A 19,326-nucleotide genomic window follows, 5' to 3' on the forward strand; every position below is an offset into this window, starting at 1 on the left:
CTAAAATTGACAGTCCTAAAAACTTGCTTAATTATCTTGATGTAAAACATGGTTTCTTAATTTTTCTTTGGGGGAGATATGACCTGGCCATGTTATAGTGAGATTTAACCTTCTACTACATGACAAATGAAGACAAACAATGTCAGATAATGACATCATCAATATTACTCCACTACATGAAATCATTTTGTATTCTACTGGTTTACAAGACTGTCCACTCACCAGACAATACCCTGGGCACCAGAACCGATGGCACGGAGCTGTTGGTACCTTTGGAGCACGGTGAAAGTGGAGTCACCCACCTGCACGCTGTAGAACTGCCCCTCCCCCTCAGTCATGGCTCCTCCCACTGAGTACCTCTAGACGAATCAAACCTAAAAGAGAAATAACCCAATTATTGGAGAGAAATAAAGAGATGATGTGACTGATGACTGCATTCTGAGGTCACTTCCCCATGTTTACTGCACCCTGTGTGGGGGATGACATTGTCGATGACTCATCCAAGGAGAATAAGATATAATGCATACCCATACTGAGAGACACAGGATTCCTATAGGATGCCAATAGAGAACCAAGAGATAGAGGACAGAGATAAGCAATGATCCAGGATCAGGTCTTTATATGACCAAAACAAGTCATTCTAAATTAGTTTAAATACACAAACACATAAAACTACACGTGACGTATTTCCTCTCTTAAGGGAAAACAGAACTGACTGAGCAAAGCTAGTATTCTTCTTTCCTCCAATCAGCCAAAAACACAATACTGTCTCTAGCTTTATTCTCTAGTTGATTAACTAAGAAAACAATCACTATTTTTAATGCTCATACATGGGGTTAGCTATATGAACAAACATGTAACGCAAAATATTAACCTTTGGCACATAATTCATCCTGCACTGTTCGATTATATCAAGGTTTGATATAATTTTTCTAAGCGCTCAGACATTAGTTTTTCTCCTGGTGGATAATAAAATGAAATAGTCCCATAGTTTTAGGCCTACATTGAAGGAGGTTCCCAAGCCATGTCTAGGTACAAAATTTCACAATTAGAGGTGGGCTCTTTTGACCTGGACCAGCAACTAAACTTTGCACAGGCAAAAAATAGAAATTTAAAAAAATCTCTCATTAATTTCAATAAGATTTCCCCCAATGCACAGATGTCAAAAACTGCTTTTTTATGTCATCATCTAACAAACTCACAGTGAGTTTTGAATAATTTAATCTTCTGCTTTCCTATCATGTACATCTGTATTTTTTATTTTTTTTGCAGAGAGCAAGAGCAGACAATGCCATTAGAGCAGACACTGAACCATTCTTCTTCATAGCTGAGAAATCTTCAAATATCAGATGGATTTGTGTTTGTCCATACTACCATGTAAAAAGGTTCTCTTGTGGGATTCAGTCTTTCTGATGGTTGCCTCAGCTCCTTTTCTGTTTTGTTTTACGTATGAAATATCAAAGACAATCCCAGAGTGATTTTAAACCTTTATTAAGGTAAAGCAACATCCTTCAGTAACAAAAAACACAATCTCACAAAACCAAAACCAGTCCACAAAAACCAAGCTGAAGTGCTGTAGTTAGACCGCTTTCGTGTCACCAGGCAAACAAAGCTGGCATTGATATCAATGAGCTGGGACCTAAACAAATGTTAAGCTGGAGAGGTCACGTGGCACCACGTGAGGAGCGGACATGTGAGCGGCGAGCTCTGGGTACTTGGCTAGTTTTTTTTTATTATTTTCATGTTATAATCTGGTGAAATTCGATACACCTGGCTACATATTTGTTCTTCGAGGTAAACATGGCAAAGAAGTCAAATTCCTCGGGCTCTGGAGACATTAAAAGACAATTATGTGCTAAAGCTGAAACCTCTGCGGACTAGGGACTAGATTTGAATGGTTCGGGCAGGAGGAATCCAGCATCAACTGTCCAACATGTCGGTGATGCTGAAAAAGGTTGTTGCTGACTTGGAAGATCTCGCTGTAATACGTTGATCGATTACGGCGATGGAAAAAAAAAATCTATGTGTTTGTTACAAGAGTGCCAGATGTTAAGAAACGGATCAATTATCTGGAGTCATCAGAAAGGGAATTATCTGCTAATCCACCAGTGACCAAAATAGACATAGAGGGCATTTTGGAAAAACTGGAAGAATCGGAAAACAGGAGCCGATGAAATAGTGTACAGATTGTTGGAATTCCTGAGCATGAAGGCGGCAGTGATATGGTGAAATTCCTAGACGAGCTCTTCACAAGTCTGCTCGACATAACAGGCTACAAGCTGGAAATTGAACAAGCTCATACTTCATACTCATATTTTCTTGTTCCCGGACTTGGCGAATACGACAAGAGAGAAATGCGATTGATTCAAGGAATCAAAGAAATTCTTTCATCAAAGGAAGATTGCTTTTGCATTGATGTTTCAAAAGGATGGCTGCAAAGTATTTACGTGTCCCAATCAAGCACTTTCCTTCTTAGAAACAATGGAGTGAAGTAAGCTATTTGGTGTTTCTCATGTAGCTCCAGAATGGATTAACTTTGTATTAACTCTGGCTGTCTGAGGAAGCTGGGTGCCATTTTTGTTTTTGTTGGTTCCGCCTAGTGGCTGGAGTTTATTTTGTGGAATATCACTCCAAGAAACATTTGCATGGACGGAAAATTGCTTTTGCACTGAGGTTCCCGGCCAGATTGAGAATGGATATTAGGGATGGTCGCAAAGTATCTGCATGCCCACACAAAGAATGTCTTTTATAAAGTTGACTGTCTGACTAAGTCATGGTGTATTTGTTTATGTGGCCTCCGAGTGAATTTGACTCTTGACCATCCGAAGAATTTTTTATTTTTGTGCTGGTCCACAGTATATTTTGTGGGCATGGCTTGGGAGGCACTTAAGGCGGTTCTAAGGGGTTGGATCATACATTATGCCTCATTTACCAAAAAATCCAAAGCACGAGAACTCGTGGAGTTGGAAGGGAATATTTAAAGTATAGAGGCAGAGCTGAAGTGCAGAATATCATCTGATTGCCTTGATTGACTCGACTGAAATACAGCTATAATACTATTTTTTAACGGAAAGTGGAGTTTTTGTTATTCAGGGCAAGGTCATACTTTGAGTCGGGGGACAAAGCAGGGAAGCTTTTGGCAAGACATAGAAAGCAGAGAGTCCATTACTTTGATGAAATCTGCTGTTGGTGAATTTTTTACCTTTGAGATTAATAATGCCTTTAAAGAGTTCTATCTTGAACTTTAAAGTTCCACATCTTTGTCTACTGATGAAGATATTAGAAACTTTGTAAAACCATTAGAATTCCTAAATTGACAATGGCGCCAAAAAAAATCTCTTGATTCTGAAATAACCTTGGAGAAGCTTGACGAGCTAATTAAGGCCTTACCTACAGGCAAGGCTCCGGGGCCAGATGGTTTTGCCGCTGAATTTTTCAGATATTATGCAACAGAATTGGCTCCACTTTTGTTAGAAGTTTATACTGAATCATTAAAGAATGGGAAGCTTTCCCCAGCCAAGACGCAAGCATGGATCAGTCTGATTCTTAAAAAAAGGACAAAGATCCAAGTGTAAAAGTTACCGTCCAATTTCCCTGATCCAGCTAGATGTAAAAATGTTGTAAAGAATTTTGGCTAACCGATTAATTTCTGACATCTTTTATACATATAGATCAGGTGGGATTTATTCAGGGACGTAGTTCTTCTGATTACATTAGGCGTTTCATCGATATCATGTGGTCAGTAGTGAATGATCAGTCTCCGGTCGCTGCCGTCTCACTTGATGCCGAAAAGGCGTTTGATATGGTGGAAAGGGATTACCTTTTTAAGATGTTGAAAATGTATGGGTTCGGGATTACATTTATTGGTTGGATTAAGTTACTTTATAGACACCCTGTAGCAGCAGTACGAACAAAAGTATTTATTTCAGATAATTTTACTTTGAATAGGAGCACTCGGCAGGGTTGCCCTATTTCCCCATTATTGTTCTGTCTTGCCCTGGAACCATTAGCAGCCACGATAAGAAAGGAGGACGATTTTCCAGGGGTGATTGCGGGAGGTGTGGCACATAAGCTTCTGCTTCACGTAGATTATATTTTATTATTTGTTTCAGACCCTACTAGTTCTATGCCTTGCCTCCACAGAATAATCAATTCCATTTCCAAGTTCTCAGGATACAAAGTCAATTGGTCTAAATCCGAAGCTTTGGCTCTGACAGCGTACTGTCCAGTAACAGCCTTCCAGCCACAGCCTTCCAGCCGGGTGCCTTCCAGCCGGGTGCCTTCCAGTGGCCCAAACAGGGCATTAAGTATTTAAATGTCCCAGACTACATTTCAACAAATTACATAGGCCAATTGACAAAGGTGGGCTAGGCCTACCCAAAAATAGTTTTTTATTATTATGCGTTCAGTCTCAGGCATTTGGCTCATTGGTCGCTTCCACCTGAAAGAGTCCCTCCCTGGTTTTTTATTGAACAGGAATTCCTTGCTCCTATTTTACCATTGCAAAGCCTTTCTATAAAACTAACTGTGGGCAGTGGTGGCTCAGTGGTTGAGGCTCAGGGTTACTGACCAGAAGGTCGGGGGTTCAAGCCCCAGCACCACCAAGATACCACTGTTGGGCCCTTGAGCAAGGCACTTAACTCCAGGTTTCTCCGGGGGGGGGATTGTCCCTGTAATAAATGCACTGTAAGTCGCTTTGGATAAAAGCGTCTGCCAAATGCATAAATGTAAATGTAACTGGAAAAGCAAAGTCACATGCCGTTATATTGCATTTGCTCTTGGTATGGACAAAAGTGTCCAGAGTGTTTAATTCAGACATTTATTTGAATGCTGCCTCGAGCATATGGCTGAACCCAAAATTTGGTATTGATAAGTCCCCCTTCTGCTGGTCAGAGTGGATTGTGAGGGGGGTTACTACACTTGTTGACCTATATGAGAGTGGAGTGTTGAGATCCTTTGGTAATTTGGCATTTATAGTTGTGCCACCTGCTCTGTACTATTTTTGGGAGTAGCATACAACCCCCTAAAGCAGCAGACACTCAGAGTGGTGATTTCTGCTTTTGGAAAGGTTATGAGGCATCAGTGTATTACTCCCTGCTAGTCTAGGGAATAGAGCTTTAACCTTTATCAAGATTATGGGAGAAATATTTTTATTTGGTATTGGAGGAGGGAGCGTGGGCTGGGATTCTAAAAAATGTCAAGTCTGTATCTAGAGATGAAAGGGTGCAAATTATACAATTCAAGATTCTACATAGATTCGATAGGACACCCTCTAGACTGTATAGACTTAGTCTTAAAGACACACCCACCTGCTGGCATTGCCAATAGGAGGATGGGGTCATGGCCCATGTTTTTTGGTGGTGCGCTGAGATTCAGGAATTTTGGTTGAAGGTACAGAGTTTTGTGTGTGACGTGTTGGGCATTCAGATTTCGTTTTGGGTGATGGGGCGGTCATCAACGTAGGTGGCAAATACATAAAAGATTGGGTCCTCATCAGTGCGATGATAGGCAGGCAGATTGTTTTAAGGGATTGAAAGTCGGTGGGAGCACCATCAATCCGGGAGTGATGCGAGGAGATGGGAGGCAGCCTTCAAAGAGGTAACATGTAGAAGGATGGGGATATGGGATTCTTTTAATGGGAAATGGGGTAAATATTTGATGTTTTTGTGGGGCTCTCAGAGTGGGACTGTGGAGAGAGAAGCATAGTTTTAGAATTGTATGTTTAATATAGGTGTATGTATAATATATATATTATTTTTTGTATTCTCTCTCTCTGTGTGTGTGTGTGTGTGTGTGTGTGTGTGTGTGTGTGTGTGTGTGTGTGTGTGTGTGTGTACTCATGCAAGACCACTTGGATGATCGTTTGGGGTTGGGTGGGGTTCTTGATTGGGTAAGGGTAGTAGTGGGAGTTAAAAGTTGATTCATTGTAGATATGTTTTGTTTCTCCTTTGAACAATCAATAAAAAATGTTAAATCACAAAAAAAAAAACATCTGATCCAATTTCATGATGGCTGAACATTATCTGTTAAAGGGGGCCCAATAATCCATTATTGTAATGAAGCAGACCTGCAGAATTACAGTGTTTGCAAAAAAGGATCAGGCTACAGAGACTGAGACAGGAATCGTCATTTGACTATATTGCTTGTTTAATAATCTGAATAGATTTTTCTAAATCGTTAAATTCTTTATAATTTATTATAAAATGGTTCACAATGACAGGTCATTACAGAGATCCAGACTGGCTAAAATACAGAATATAACAGTTACATGAAACAATTGTTCACCTAAATATTGTGTAGCCACATGAATGCATAGCACCAACAGAGGCAAACGATTAACCTTAGCACTATTTTTCATTAGGATTTATTTTTGCAAACATATGATATCTGTGGATTAATGCTAATGGTTAATCTTCTGGGCTGCTTTCACAAAGGCTGCAATACACTCACATGTAGGGGGCGACCCAGAAACTGACCTATACCACTGTGCTTTCAGTTTGCTCCAAAAAGTACTGTTCATATACAGTGAGGAAAATAAGTATTTGAACACCCTGCTATTTTGCAAGTTCTCCCACTTAAAAATCATGGAGCGGTCTGAAATTGTAATCGTAGGTGCATGTCCACTGTGAGAGACATAATCTAAAAAAAAAAAAATCCAGAAATCACAATGTATGATTTTTTAACTATTTATTTGTATGATACAGCTGCAAATAAGTATTTGAACACCTGAGAAAATCAATGTTAATATTTGGTACAGTAGCCTTTGTTTGCAATTACAGAGGTCAAACGTTTCCTGTAGTTTTTCACCAGGTTTGCACACACTGCAGGAGGGATTTTGGCCCACTCCTCCACACAGATCTTCTCTAGATCAGTCAGGTTTCTGGGCTGTCGCTGAGAAACACAGAGTTTGAGCTCCCTCCAAAGATTCTCTATTGGGTTTAGGTCTGGAGACTGGCTAGGCCACGCCAGAACCTTGATATGCTTCTTACAGTGCCACTCCTTGGTTATCCTGGCTGTGTGCTTCGGGTCATTGTCATGTTGGAAGACCCAGCCTCGACCCATCTTCAATGCTCTAACTGAGGGAAGGAGGTTGTTCCCCAAAATCTCGCAATACATGGCCCCGGTCATCCTCTCCTTAATACAGTGCAGTCAGCCCTGTCCCATGTGCAGAAAAACACCCCCAAAGCATGATGCTACCACCCCCATGCTTCACAGTAGGGATGGTGTTCTTGGGATGGTACTCATCATTCTTCTTCCTCCAAACACGGTTAGTGGAATTATAACCAAAAAGTTCTATTTTGGTCTCATCTGACCACATGACTTTCTCCCATGACTCCTCTGGATCATCCAAATGGTCATTGGCAAAATTAAGATGGGCCTTGACATGTGCTGGTTTAAGCAGGGGAACCTTCCGTGCCATGCATGATTTAAAACCATGACGTCTTAGTGTATTACCAACAGTAACCTTGGAAACGGTGGTCCCAGCTCTTTTCAGTTCATTGACCAGCTCCTCCCGTGTAGTTCTGGGCTGATTTCTCACCTTTCTTAGGATCATTGAGACCCCACGAGGTGAGATCTTGCATGGAGCCCCAGTCCGAGGGAGATTGACAGTCATGTTTAGCTTCTTCCATTTTCTAATGATTGCTCCAACAGTGGACCTTTTTTCACCAAGCTGCTTGGCAATTTCCCCGTAGCCCTTTCCAGCCTTGTGGAGGTATACAATTTTGTCTCTAGTGTATTTGGACAGCTCTTTGGTCTTGGCCATGTTAGTAGTTGGATTCTTACTGATTGTATGGGGTGGACAGGTGTCTTTATGCAGCTAACGACCTCAAACAGGTGCATCTAATTTAGGATAATAAACTGAGTGGAGGTGGACATTTTAAAAGGCAGACTAACAGGTCTTTGAGGGTCAGAATTCTAGCTGATAGACAGGTGTTCAAATACTTATTTGCAGCTGTATCATACAAATAAATAGTTAAAAAATCATACATTGTGATTTCTGGATTTTTTTTTTTTTTTAGATTATGTCTCTCACAGTGGACATGCACCTACGATGACAATTTCAGACCCCTCCATGATTTCCAAGTGGGAGAACTTGCAAGATAGCAGGGTGTTCAAATACTTATTTTCCTCACTGTATTTATTGTACTGCAAGATGTCTCAAAATGGCATATATCTTACATGTAATGAAGTACCTCTGTTCGTACAGTAATACACAGATTAGTGAGTATTAAATATTTTATTTGTTTTAGGGCTGTGAAAAGATTAAAACATTTTAACTAATTAATCACAGTTTTCTGTGATTAACAGCTGGGTGATATGGCCAAAAATATTATGATTTTTTGTGATCATATTATGATTTTATGATCGTTTGACGTTTATATTTATTACAATATACACTTACCTTTATAAGGTACACCCTTTATTTTCCCCATTCTGATATTTGATGTGAACATTAACTGAAGCTCCTGACCTGTATCTGCATGATTTTATGCATTGCACTGTTGCCACACGATTGGCTGATTAGATAAATCGCATGAATAAGTAGGTGTACAGGTCTTCCTAATAAAGTGAATGATCAGTGTACATTTCACACCATTAATGGGGTAGGAAATTCATTCTGCATCCTTGCCTGTAAACAATCTAAACATAACTTGTTTGTTTACAAGTAACATCCAGAGTGTAATCTACATTTAAAGTACAAACAGTTTAGGTTTTAATCCTACATAAGGTGTGTGACCTCTTTTTAACTAAATTTACTTTGCCAAACTTGAAAGTGACGCTCCACACTCCAGCTCAGTAGGTGGCGGTAATGCACCATAAACTGGATTGCCAACCACCAATAAACATCACACGAAGCAGCAGCACTTTCTTGCTTGTGACAGTACCATGGATCATGAAAAAACATTTAACTAAACAGTACATAAATAAACAGCAGTGGTGTTGATGTTGGAGTTGCTGTTGTGTTCAGTTGATAGCTGTATTACACTGTCAGTGCTGTCTTATTTGGCACACAATGATGTCATTATTAGTGGCTACTGAGCATCATTACCGGTTTCCATTACAGCAGGGCTATGTAGCCGCTAGCCAGCTAATCCTCCCCAACCGGCTGATTCCATGACTGTGATTCAGTTAGCTAGTTGTGCATATTTATGCCACTTTGCTGAACTGAGATGTACCTGATCTGATCGTCTAGATGTAGAACATAGGCTAAATATAAAAAATTACTCAAAAGTTTATCATCGATATCGATTTCCCCCCCCAATAAATATACATAAACAAACATTAAAATATAATCATAATTATATTAGCTTTATACTTTATACTGTCTCAAAGAATGTAAAATAAATGTGTATATCATAATTTATTTTAATTATTTAAATATGTACATTGAAATTTACAGTTTTTTGCAGATAAAGTTAGACACATAAATATAAATCTTTGACACAAATATATGTATACACGCCATTAAATTAGTGGACATGCCGTTATTAAAATTGGCTTGTGTGTTTACATCAACACGGAATGGTGCAATAACTATGCTAGTCTCTAGTTACTGCTCATCGCTGGAGGAGCTTGTGACTGTTAGATGCAGACCTTTTTATTTACCACGGGAATTCACCACTGTTATTATAACCGGAGTTTACATTCCCCCCAGCGCTCTGTGAACTGTATGGGGCTATCAGCGAACTTCAGAACGCTCACCCTGACGGACTATTTATTGTCGCCGGAGATTTTAACCATATGAATCTCAAGTCAGTGCTCCATAAATTCCATCAATATGTGGACTTTGCAACAGTTTTTGTGTGTGTCTTTAAATGCAAATGAGCTGATGCGCCCCGCTCCGTATAGGGATATAGCTCTGCTTCGGATAACTAAACATCATAAGTAGGGATAAACGATTATTTTTTAAACAATTAATCTAGCGATTTATTTTTTCAATGCATCGATTAATCTAATGATTCATTTTTTTCAGTCCGATTCGATTCGATTAATCGACTTGTGACAACACCGGTAATACCGGTTTCATCGGGGGTGGGGGTGTATAAAATGTAAAAAAAAAAACATTTGCCGGGAGTTTGATTGACTGGCGATCTGATCAATCAATCATAATACGCCATTTTTGTCCGACAAAGTAGTCAGGAGAGAGAAGATTAACGTTGGTGGATTTGAATTTGAATAATGGATTGTAGGCTACTGTACTGACATCTTTCCGCGGATAAAACGACAGTCCTTCTGATGTAGGCTACATTCATGTTTAGCCTATTTGATGCTATAAATTAACCAAGGAAAAGATGATCAGTTCACGAGCAGCTTTAACTGAGGCAATCTGTCACGACACATTAAAGAGCCACAAAAAAGTAGGCCTATTTATGGTTTAATTTTCTTTGAATGACCAAATTTGAAAGTTGAGACTTTATTAAATGTTACCGGCTTGGTCCTGTCTGTCAGCGCGTTGTCAGTGTCCTCTATGTATTTTTCACGACATTCATTCATAGCTATAAGCGCATTATTAATAGCTATAAGCGAAAACTTTAGGTGTCGACAACGTATTATAGCCTACTCCAACATCGAGTGCAATGTGGGGAGTTGAAAAAAAACTTACGGTGCTCTGTCATCTGCAGCTGCAACCGGGTGGCGCCTCTTCAGATGCTGGTGCATTGCCGTGGTGCTAGAATGGAAGGCCATCTCCATTTTGCAAAGACGACATATCACGGAATTGTTTCCTTTTAAATTAAAGAATTCCCATACTTTAGAGGAACGAGTGCATGCCGCCTTGCACTTCTGATAGTCTGAGGAGCCACTCGTGTTACTACTCCTCGCCGGCGCCGCCATCTTTGTTTTGGATCCAACGAATCAACGTATTTTTTGCGTCGACGTCATCAATGCCGTCGACGCGTTGTCCCAGCCCTAATCATAAGCAATATGACTGACAGTGAAAATAGTGGTGTTCAGCCCTATATGTTTGAACCGGAGTCAAACACTGATGACGGAGAGACTCTGTCAGAAGTAACAACTTTGAGAATGAACCAGGACGTTTCCGAATGGTTATTTGATAAATGTATTTATTTGTATGTAAAGAAGTCAATGGAAAGGAGGAGGCGAGAACAGGCTTTTCAATATAAATAATATTTGAATGAGAAACTTAAAACAGAAGACATAAACACACGACGGACATGTCCGTAAACTATCTCTCTCTCTCCCGCACAATCCTCCGCAGTCGGCTTTTATCCCTCTCGGAGGCTTGATTAGCCTGATAAGGGACCGGGTGTGTATAATCACGACCCGGCCCTGCCCTCCGCCCTGCCACATTCCTCCCTCGTTCTCTCAGGCAGGGGAGCCCCCGGCATGACGTACACCCCCCCCCCCCTCTTTCCCTGGGGAGAGGCGTGCCTTTTGCCCCGTCTGCCGGCAGGTCATCCCCGTCTACCTGGACGAGGGAGTGGACAAGGGGAGGCAAACAGAAATAATTAAATGGGGGGGGGGGGTACTTCCTGTAACAGTGTAGTACCCCCAAAAACACTGTAAAATTTAAATGAGGGGGAAAAGGCCAACGTGGAGCGGCAGTGAAAGAGGGAGTTAAAAAAAAAAAAACCTTGCCAGTTCTCCGATACGCCGTAGCTTGTTCCTCGGCCGCTCCTCCACCCTCTAACAGACGACAGCCGCACCTCTCTGGGCAGATCGGAGGCAGACCTCCAGCCCCTGGCTGACAGAACGCCCCGCCACGTACTTGGGGAACAGAAGGGGTCAGCTGCAGGCGGTCGGCAGTGAGCCCTTCCCCGCTCGCGGTCGGCGGTCTCAGACCCCACCGCGTTTCAGCGGCTGGTAGGGGACTCCTCTGCCCCTGGCAGTGGCTCTGACCGCTCCAGGTGGTCGGTTAGGAGCCCTTTCTCCCCTCGCGGTCGGCGGCAGTCGTCTGCTTCCAGGCGGCTGGGCTCCTCATCCCCTGGCAGATGGCCGCAGCTGCTCCATTTAGGTGGACGGTAGTGGCGAGAACTCTACTACGGCATATCCCTCCTCCTTCCCGGATTTCGGCACCAGTGTAAAGAAGTCAATGGAAAGGAGGCGGCGAGAACCGGCTTTTCAATATAAATAATATTTTAATGAGAAACTTAAAACAGGAGACACAAACACACATGACGGACACGTCCGTCAACTATCTCTCTCTCCCGCACAATCCTTCGCTGTCGGCCTTTATCCCTTTCGGAGGCTTGATTAGCCTGATAAGGGACCAGGTGTGTATAATCACGACCCGGCCACATTGTTGTAGAGGTATTTCAGCAGTTTTACAACAATGGATGAGCCACTCACCCACACTTACAACTTTCGTGAAGTACTATAATGAAACAACACACACAAACATGTCTGTCGGCAGTGTCCGTCAACAGTCATGGGCAGGGCCTGTACAAACTGACATCACTTTATACAGAATCTGCAAACGGCTTGTTCTGAGACAGTGCTTATGATTAATGGGGATAAAAAAAAAAAAAAGGACTGGGTGGATTTTTAGCATTGTAGGGTGGTTGTGTACACACTGCCAACACACTTTATGTTCAAACACCATGTAAAAGTGAATTTTGTATAATAGGTCCCCTTTAACATTAACTTTTGGCTCACTGGGCACTGAAAGTAGTGGTATTTCAAATCACTAGCCACTCAGCATTTTCACATGCTAAAATATACAGACCCACAAAAAGTGATAAACGTAACTGGAGACTGTAACTGCATGCATTTGTTTGGTCATTTTATTTGAACAAGAATGATATGAGTTTAGGAGGACACAGGCCTAAGGATTTAAGTAATCTTTAGAAAATCTGAAGGTATACATGACCAGTTAGAACAGGAGTAAGAGAGAACAAGAGGAAAATTTGTCAATAAATTGTCCATTTGCCCATGGAGGTCCAGATTTTAACCCCTTTTAACCCCTTTATCCTTTTTAAATAGTACTTGCCTTAATGAAATTTTACCATTTTTCTTCCATTGTTTAACAGTGGCATTTGTAATAAAAAAAGGTCATAACCACAGACCAGACCATGGATAGCTACTCATTGCTGAAGTTAGGCTAATGTAGATAATCTTTCTAAAACAAGAGTCTAAACATGTTTAGAAACTTTAGTTACAACTTTCACAGTTAATAATTCCATGGAGTACAAGAAGATGTTAAGTAGATTAAACTCAGTCACCATTCACTTTCATTGAATGGAAAAATACATTCATCTTTTTTTCATTCATGGAAGAAAGTAATTGGTAAAATGGTCTGCACTTATATGACGCCATTTTAACCTTAACGGTATTCAAAGCGCTTTACACTGCGGCTCATTCACACACACACACACATTCATACACCAATGGCAGCAGAGCTGCCATGCAAGGCGCTAGCCTGCAGTGTCGTGCCCAAGGACACTTCGGCATGTGGAGAAGTGTGGGCCGGGATTCGAACCACCAACCCTGCGATTTGTGGCCGACCCGCTCCTCTTCCAACTGAGCCACAGCCGCCCAAAGTCAGTCCAACAGGTTTGGAATGAAGATAAAGGTGAGTGAATGATGACAGAATTATTATCATTAATAAAAAATAATAGGTAGAATTTATAACGTTTATCACACTGGCTGTGGTGGTTTGCGCAAAAGCACGCTTAATTTGCCTCATGGAGATGTGCGTCAGATATGAGAAGCATATTTAGTTTAGTTTAGTTTATTTGTTTAGCATGTTTAGTACAAGTACAGAACAATGCAAGGAGGGAACGAAGCCACTCTAGGCTTGTACAGAGTTCCACTCCTAAAATTGTTTGGGAGTGCTGAAAAATAAAGTGCTGAAAATGGGAAGAATCCAATTACATTTATGGCCACCCACCAAAGTGGCTAGTAAGGGTGACGGAGTTACTAGGGCTGGGCGATAAAACGATCTCGATATGGCATCGCGATAATATTTATTTAGACTACGATGATGAACTTTTGACATGTTTACTCGATATGGATAGACCTAACAGCCTATTACAAAGCAGAAATAAACGGACAACAGCCAGTCAGAACGTAGATTTTGGCTTGTGCGTCTAAGTACACGCCCATTTGTTAGCAGAGCACTGTTTGAGCTACCGGCAATGAAGAAAGTGAATGTAAAGAAGAAATTAGTGGAAACGACGAACACGAAAGCGACGGTGAAAGTGAACTCGAACTATCTTCCAAAGCTGAGGAAATTGTTGACAAAAAAGGTAACAAGACGTCAATTATATGGAAGTGGTTTGGATATCTGAAAAGCGACGACGCGCAAATAAAGACGGTCTGCAAAATATGCCGTCGGTCGGTGATAACCAAGACGGGAAACACAACAAACCTTTTCGGTCACCTGTAAAGGTACCATCCCAGCGACCACACCGAGAGTATGAAAATGCGAGCCCATGTAGCGTGCTTTTAGCACTGGTGGCAATATTGTGACCTGCCACAGGGCAGCTTTAAAACCAGATGCTGTGGACAGACTAGTCTTTCTGGCAAAAAACCTATAATAGGGTAATTAGGGTTACATATGATGAGCACTACCTAAAAGGTGTAGCATAGTGACTGGTTTACAATGCTTACGTTTTGCACTTTTTACTCAGATTTCTACTCTAAAACATTTGAGATATTTAAAACCAGTACACAATTACTATTTTATTTATCTGACAGTTAAGTACTTAAATCTGCCAGGGACTTTGTGGTTCACTTGTTTACATTTGTTGTCTTGGTTGTACCTCTACAAACATTTTTAAATGTTTGCTGCCCTGCCAAAGAAATTTGATGTGATAGTACTGTAGTCACAGCTTTTAGTTTTATATTTTATAATCAGTTACAAGGCAAGCTAACTTGCATTGTTTTGTCAAGGCAGATAAAGCATGTTTGCTAAAATTAAAATGTTAACATTTAGATTTAAAGTTTATCAATATTCTTTTATAACAAAATATATTCTCAACCAATACATGTTCGCACAGTTAAATGTTTGCATTGTTATTTATGTTAATAAACTATATAGTTCAAGAACTATTGAACCTTCTGGTTTCTTCAGGCATCATTATCAGTATACTTTTCAAACGGGCAGCATTATTAAATTATATATCGTAACAAATATCGATAGATCAATATGGGAAAAAATATTGTGATAATATATTTTGCCATATCGCCCAGCCCTAGGAGTTACCCACCATTGCTTATTTCTACCTGCATTTGGCAGGTGGGTGTGTTAATGTCAAGCCTTGCTTGGAATTTGGAAATTAACTGTTTATAGCTTACATTATAATTATTTTTATTTTTTTGATAAGTGAATGGGGTTTAAAGAGATTTGCTATGAAAAGCATAACTGGACTATTTTGCTTGATCATTGATCTTGCACACCTTTTTTTCCTATGAAAAGAACTTGGATTTCTCCAACCAGATTACCTTGCATTCTAATAAAGAACATACAATTTGAATCATGATGAAGTACATTTAAAAGTAAAAAAAATCTAATTGTGGAAAGTAAATCATCCATAAGTTTGATAAAAATCAAGATTTTTTATATTTTTTTGCCATATCGCCCAGCCCTGTCCTCGTCTGTCCGCACTGTCGCCGTCAACCTTACTGTTGACTTACTATAAGAGTTTCACAAAGCATTGGAAGTACGCATGCGTCTAACACATTCATATTCACTTGTGGTCAAAACAGTATGCTTTGAGGGGGCCTGGGTAGCTCAGCGAGTATTGACGCTTACTACTACTCCTGGAGTCGCGAGTTTGAATCCAGGGCGTGCTGAGTGACTCCAGGCAGGTCTCCTAAGCAAACAAATTGGCCCGGTTGCTAGGGAGTGTGGAGTCACATGGGGTAACCTCCTCGTGGAAGCAATTAGTGGTTCTCGCTCTCAATGGGGCATGTGGTAAGTTGTACGTGGATCGCAGAGTAACATGAGCCTTCACATACGGAGTCTCCACTGTGTCATGCACAAAGAGCCACGTGATAAGATGTGGAGGCAACTGAGACTTGACCTCTGCCACCTGGATTGAGGTGAGCAACCACGCCACCAGGAGGAATTACTAAGTACTAAGCATTTTGGTGGCCACTCATATCTTTTTGAAGCTGCATGAGAGGGAAAAGCTTCAGCAAAAAATTATGCTAGAAAATTTCTCCATCTTGCTTTCCCTCCCCAAACACTCAAACCACTCTCTGTAGTATGAGTCAGCTTGTGCCCAGCCTGAATTACAATCATGCTGCTAGGCCATGCTGTGCTAAATCACAGTTAAAATGGCCTGGCCCATTTTAACATGCTGCACCCAACAGGACCACTCGCCTGAATTTTATCTTTGCCCGAGAGCAGTTTTAGGGACACGGTTCCCCTTACAGGAGAGAAGAATGCAGACATTTTCAGCGCATCTCTAGCCATTACAGCTACATCCCAACAAATGTGGCAAATGGGATTCAGGGAGGACGGTATGAGATATGATCCAGACAAAATGAAATAGACATTGACAAGATTAGACAAAGACTCAGTACCGTAGATCCAAAACCAGCAGCACATGTAACAGCATATGTGTCTCTGCCTGTTATTCTGAGAACTGTGACTGACTGCTAAGACTGGTTAAAAATCCATGAAATCTACATGTCTGTAGCTTTAAAGCAAAATATATATATATATATATATATATATATATATATATGACTGTGTACTGCTGAATGTTGACAAAATTAACAGATATTAACATTTACAGTAGGGCTGGGCGATATGGCCAAATATATTATCACAATATTCTTTTTCATATTGTTCAATATCGATATTTATCACAATATTCACATTCACATTTGTTTTTCAAAGTTGGCAGAAGAAGAAAAAAACCCTAAACAGCCAAAATGGTCCATTCAAAACTGCATGGGGGGGCCCAGAGACAGCCAAACAGTGGTGTCTGAGGGATCTTTTACCAAAATTTTAAATAGAGATTATCAAACCAGTGCAGTTGGATATGAATGTTAAAATATCATCTGTTTGTTTTGAAACATAATGTCAGTATTCAATTTATTTAAATTTTTTGTTAATTCATACACCCAGGTATGGGAATAGAAGCCATTGTGACTGAGGAATGATACTGTATGGGGGTTCAGGTTTACCCCCCGAGAGAACATTTAGAACATTTTAAAGTCTGAATAGATAATTTTTATATTTTCAGTAAAGTGAGAAAGACTAGGCTACAAACTTGTCATCCATGCCAGAGATGATGACATCGGATTAATTTCACAAAATTAAAACAGAAATCGATTTGTTTATCATTAAAGGCTCATAACATGCTGATTAATAAGGCTAAATTTAAAAGGAATAAAACGTTATGGTCTAAAACAGAAAAATTATTATATTGATGACTCATACTGCACTCGCTAATTCTGTCCAATCAAATCCTCTCTAGAATGAGAAAGCCCCTCCCGCTAGTACAATCTACTTAGTAATAGCAAGATTCAAATCACATTGGCTAATGGCTTTGAAGTAAACTAAACACTTTCATGGAGTCTTTAATACAGTTGGACAAAACATAAGTATTTTGACTATGTATTGTAACACAGAGGAAAACTGCAGTCCAAAAATATAATTAACCCCATAATGCATGGTGTCCACTACAGTGGACAGATCTTTAAAATACATTTTTAACCATTCAGGTTGATGTTACATCCAAACCCTCATGGATGATTCCCTTTTACAAAGTTTTTTATATGAACCTCTGGAATGATTACCATTGTTTTATTGCAGTGGACAGATGTTTTAACTCTCTGAAATTACAACATTTATTTGGGAAATGGACTTATGGTATATAAAAAAAAAAATTATATTAAGAAATGTGTTCCTTTGTGACTTAATTCATGCATCAGAAGGTTTTGTTAATAGTGTTCTCTTAACTGAGTATGTCAACAACACACTCTAGTTTTCATGCATTTCTCATATGATAACTGTCACAGTCATAGATAATATACTGTCATAGATACCTGTGCCTTTGAAAACAATTCAATTAGAATTCAATAAATATGTCCACAGTGCACCACCACCACATTTTTCAAGTGAGGGCAGGTTGCTGCTGCTGCTACTAGGTAGCGTGCATTCCACGGGCAGCAAGCTAGTCGTCTCCAGTAGGGCAGCAAGCTAGTCATCTCCAGTAAAACAGCTAACTACGGCCAAGCCATAGAAATATTATTCTCTTGTATGACATAACAACATGTCGTCGCTTTATTTTATTTAAAATATACAAGTTAAAGGGCTTTTCGCTGGACCGTAAGTCATGCATGTTTCGGCCTGATCCAACGGGAGGCCAGAACTCTGCCACTGCAGATGTGTCGCGCGCTAACTCCATGTCAAACTCCCGGCAAACTGCCACACAACAACACGAGCGCACGCACACGATTTAAAGTCACTTTTCGTATTACCATTAAACATATTAAAAGCGAGCAATAGGACTGCCAGATGTGAATGAATTTTCGCTAGCTCGCTGCCCGCTTACCTCCTCTTCTTCTCCTTGCTTTCCCCGGTTCACTCCCATACATACGCCAGCAAACAGATCCTCCGAACCGCGGAAGTGTCGGCGTTTATCGCATCCGCATTAATCGCCGTCGGCTAAATTGACGATTTGTGAATTGGCCTCTCTTTTTAAGAGGTTTGACAATATTATCCAAACTGTTGCACGTCTGTCAGTGGCATGACTGCAAGGGCGTAGGTTGGTGGTGGGACAGTAATTTTTTGGACGTCTCTCTCTCGCGCTGGGCAGGGATGACGTAATGGCGTACTCGACAGGTCAAATTGTAACTTTTGATGCAGGCTGAAATTAGCAGGAAGTGCGGATTCTGCGGTAGGATTAAAAATATACCATGTTGGTCTGTTAAATTGTGATTGGATGTGTCTAAAACAATGACATTCCCTTCTTTCATACACTGGAAAAAATAAATAATTATAACAATATATATGATACGTGCTTCATTCATTATAAAACTGTGGTAGGCCTATGCATATTTTAACTAAATAAATATTATTGCAAGCAAAAAGCCAACATTAATTTTTTTAACGTGGTAAGAAGACTAAACCACATAAAAAAAAATGCAGCAGTCTAGAATGATGAATTGCGTTAATATTTAGAATTTTAACAGTCCCTTGGTCTTATGTGTCAATTTGACCCTTTTTAATGTTTAACACATCAACTTAATTTTAGGTTTTCAGCCTGAAAATTAATGACATCCACCACAGAGGTAATCTGAATCTATCAATGTCTTTTTATTTATTTATTTATTTATTCATGTTTTTATACACAGAGCTCCCAAAAATGTCACTATCCTTAATGGTCAAATTGACCCCTTTTA

The 19,326-nt window shown here is 40.3% G+C and overlaps 1 protein-coding gene across 1 annotated transcript in view; it reads right to left on the reverse strand.

Moving 5' to 3' along the window:
• Nucleotides 1-18,752, reverse strand: part of LOC127628069 (mitogen-activated protein kinase 9-like) — a 32,811-nt gene extending 14,059 nt beyond the window's left edge. Inside the window, exons 1-2 of the mRNA XM_052104746.1 lie at nt 18,477-18,752; nt 223-374 (exon numbers count right to left, since the gene is read on the reverse strand). Of these exons, the coding sequence (XP_051960706.1) occupies nt 223-338 (116 nt within the window). The 5' untranslated portion in view covers nt 339-374; nt 18,477-18,752. The remainder of the gene's footprint in view (nt 1-222; nt 375-18,476) is intronic.
• Between the last annotated feature and the right edge of the window lie 574 nt (nt 18,753-19,326).

The sequence above is a fragment of the Xyrauchen texanus genome, chromosome 34 (genome assembly GCF_025860055.1).
Source record: "Xyrauchen texanus isolate HMW12.3.18 chromosome 34, RBS_HiC_50CHRs, whole genome shotgun sequence".
In the NCBI taxonomy this organism is placed as follows: Eukaryota; Metazoa; Chordata; class Actinopteri; order Cypriniformes; family Catostomidae; genus Xyrauchen; species Xyrauchen texanus.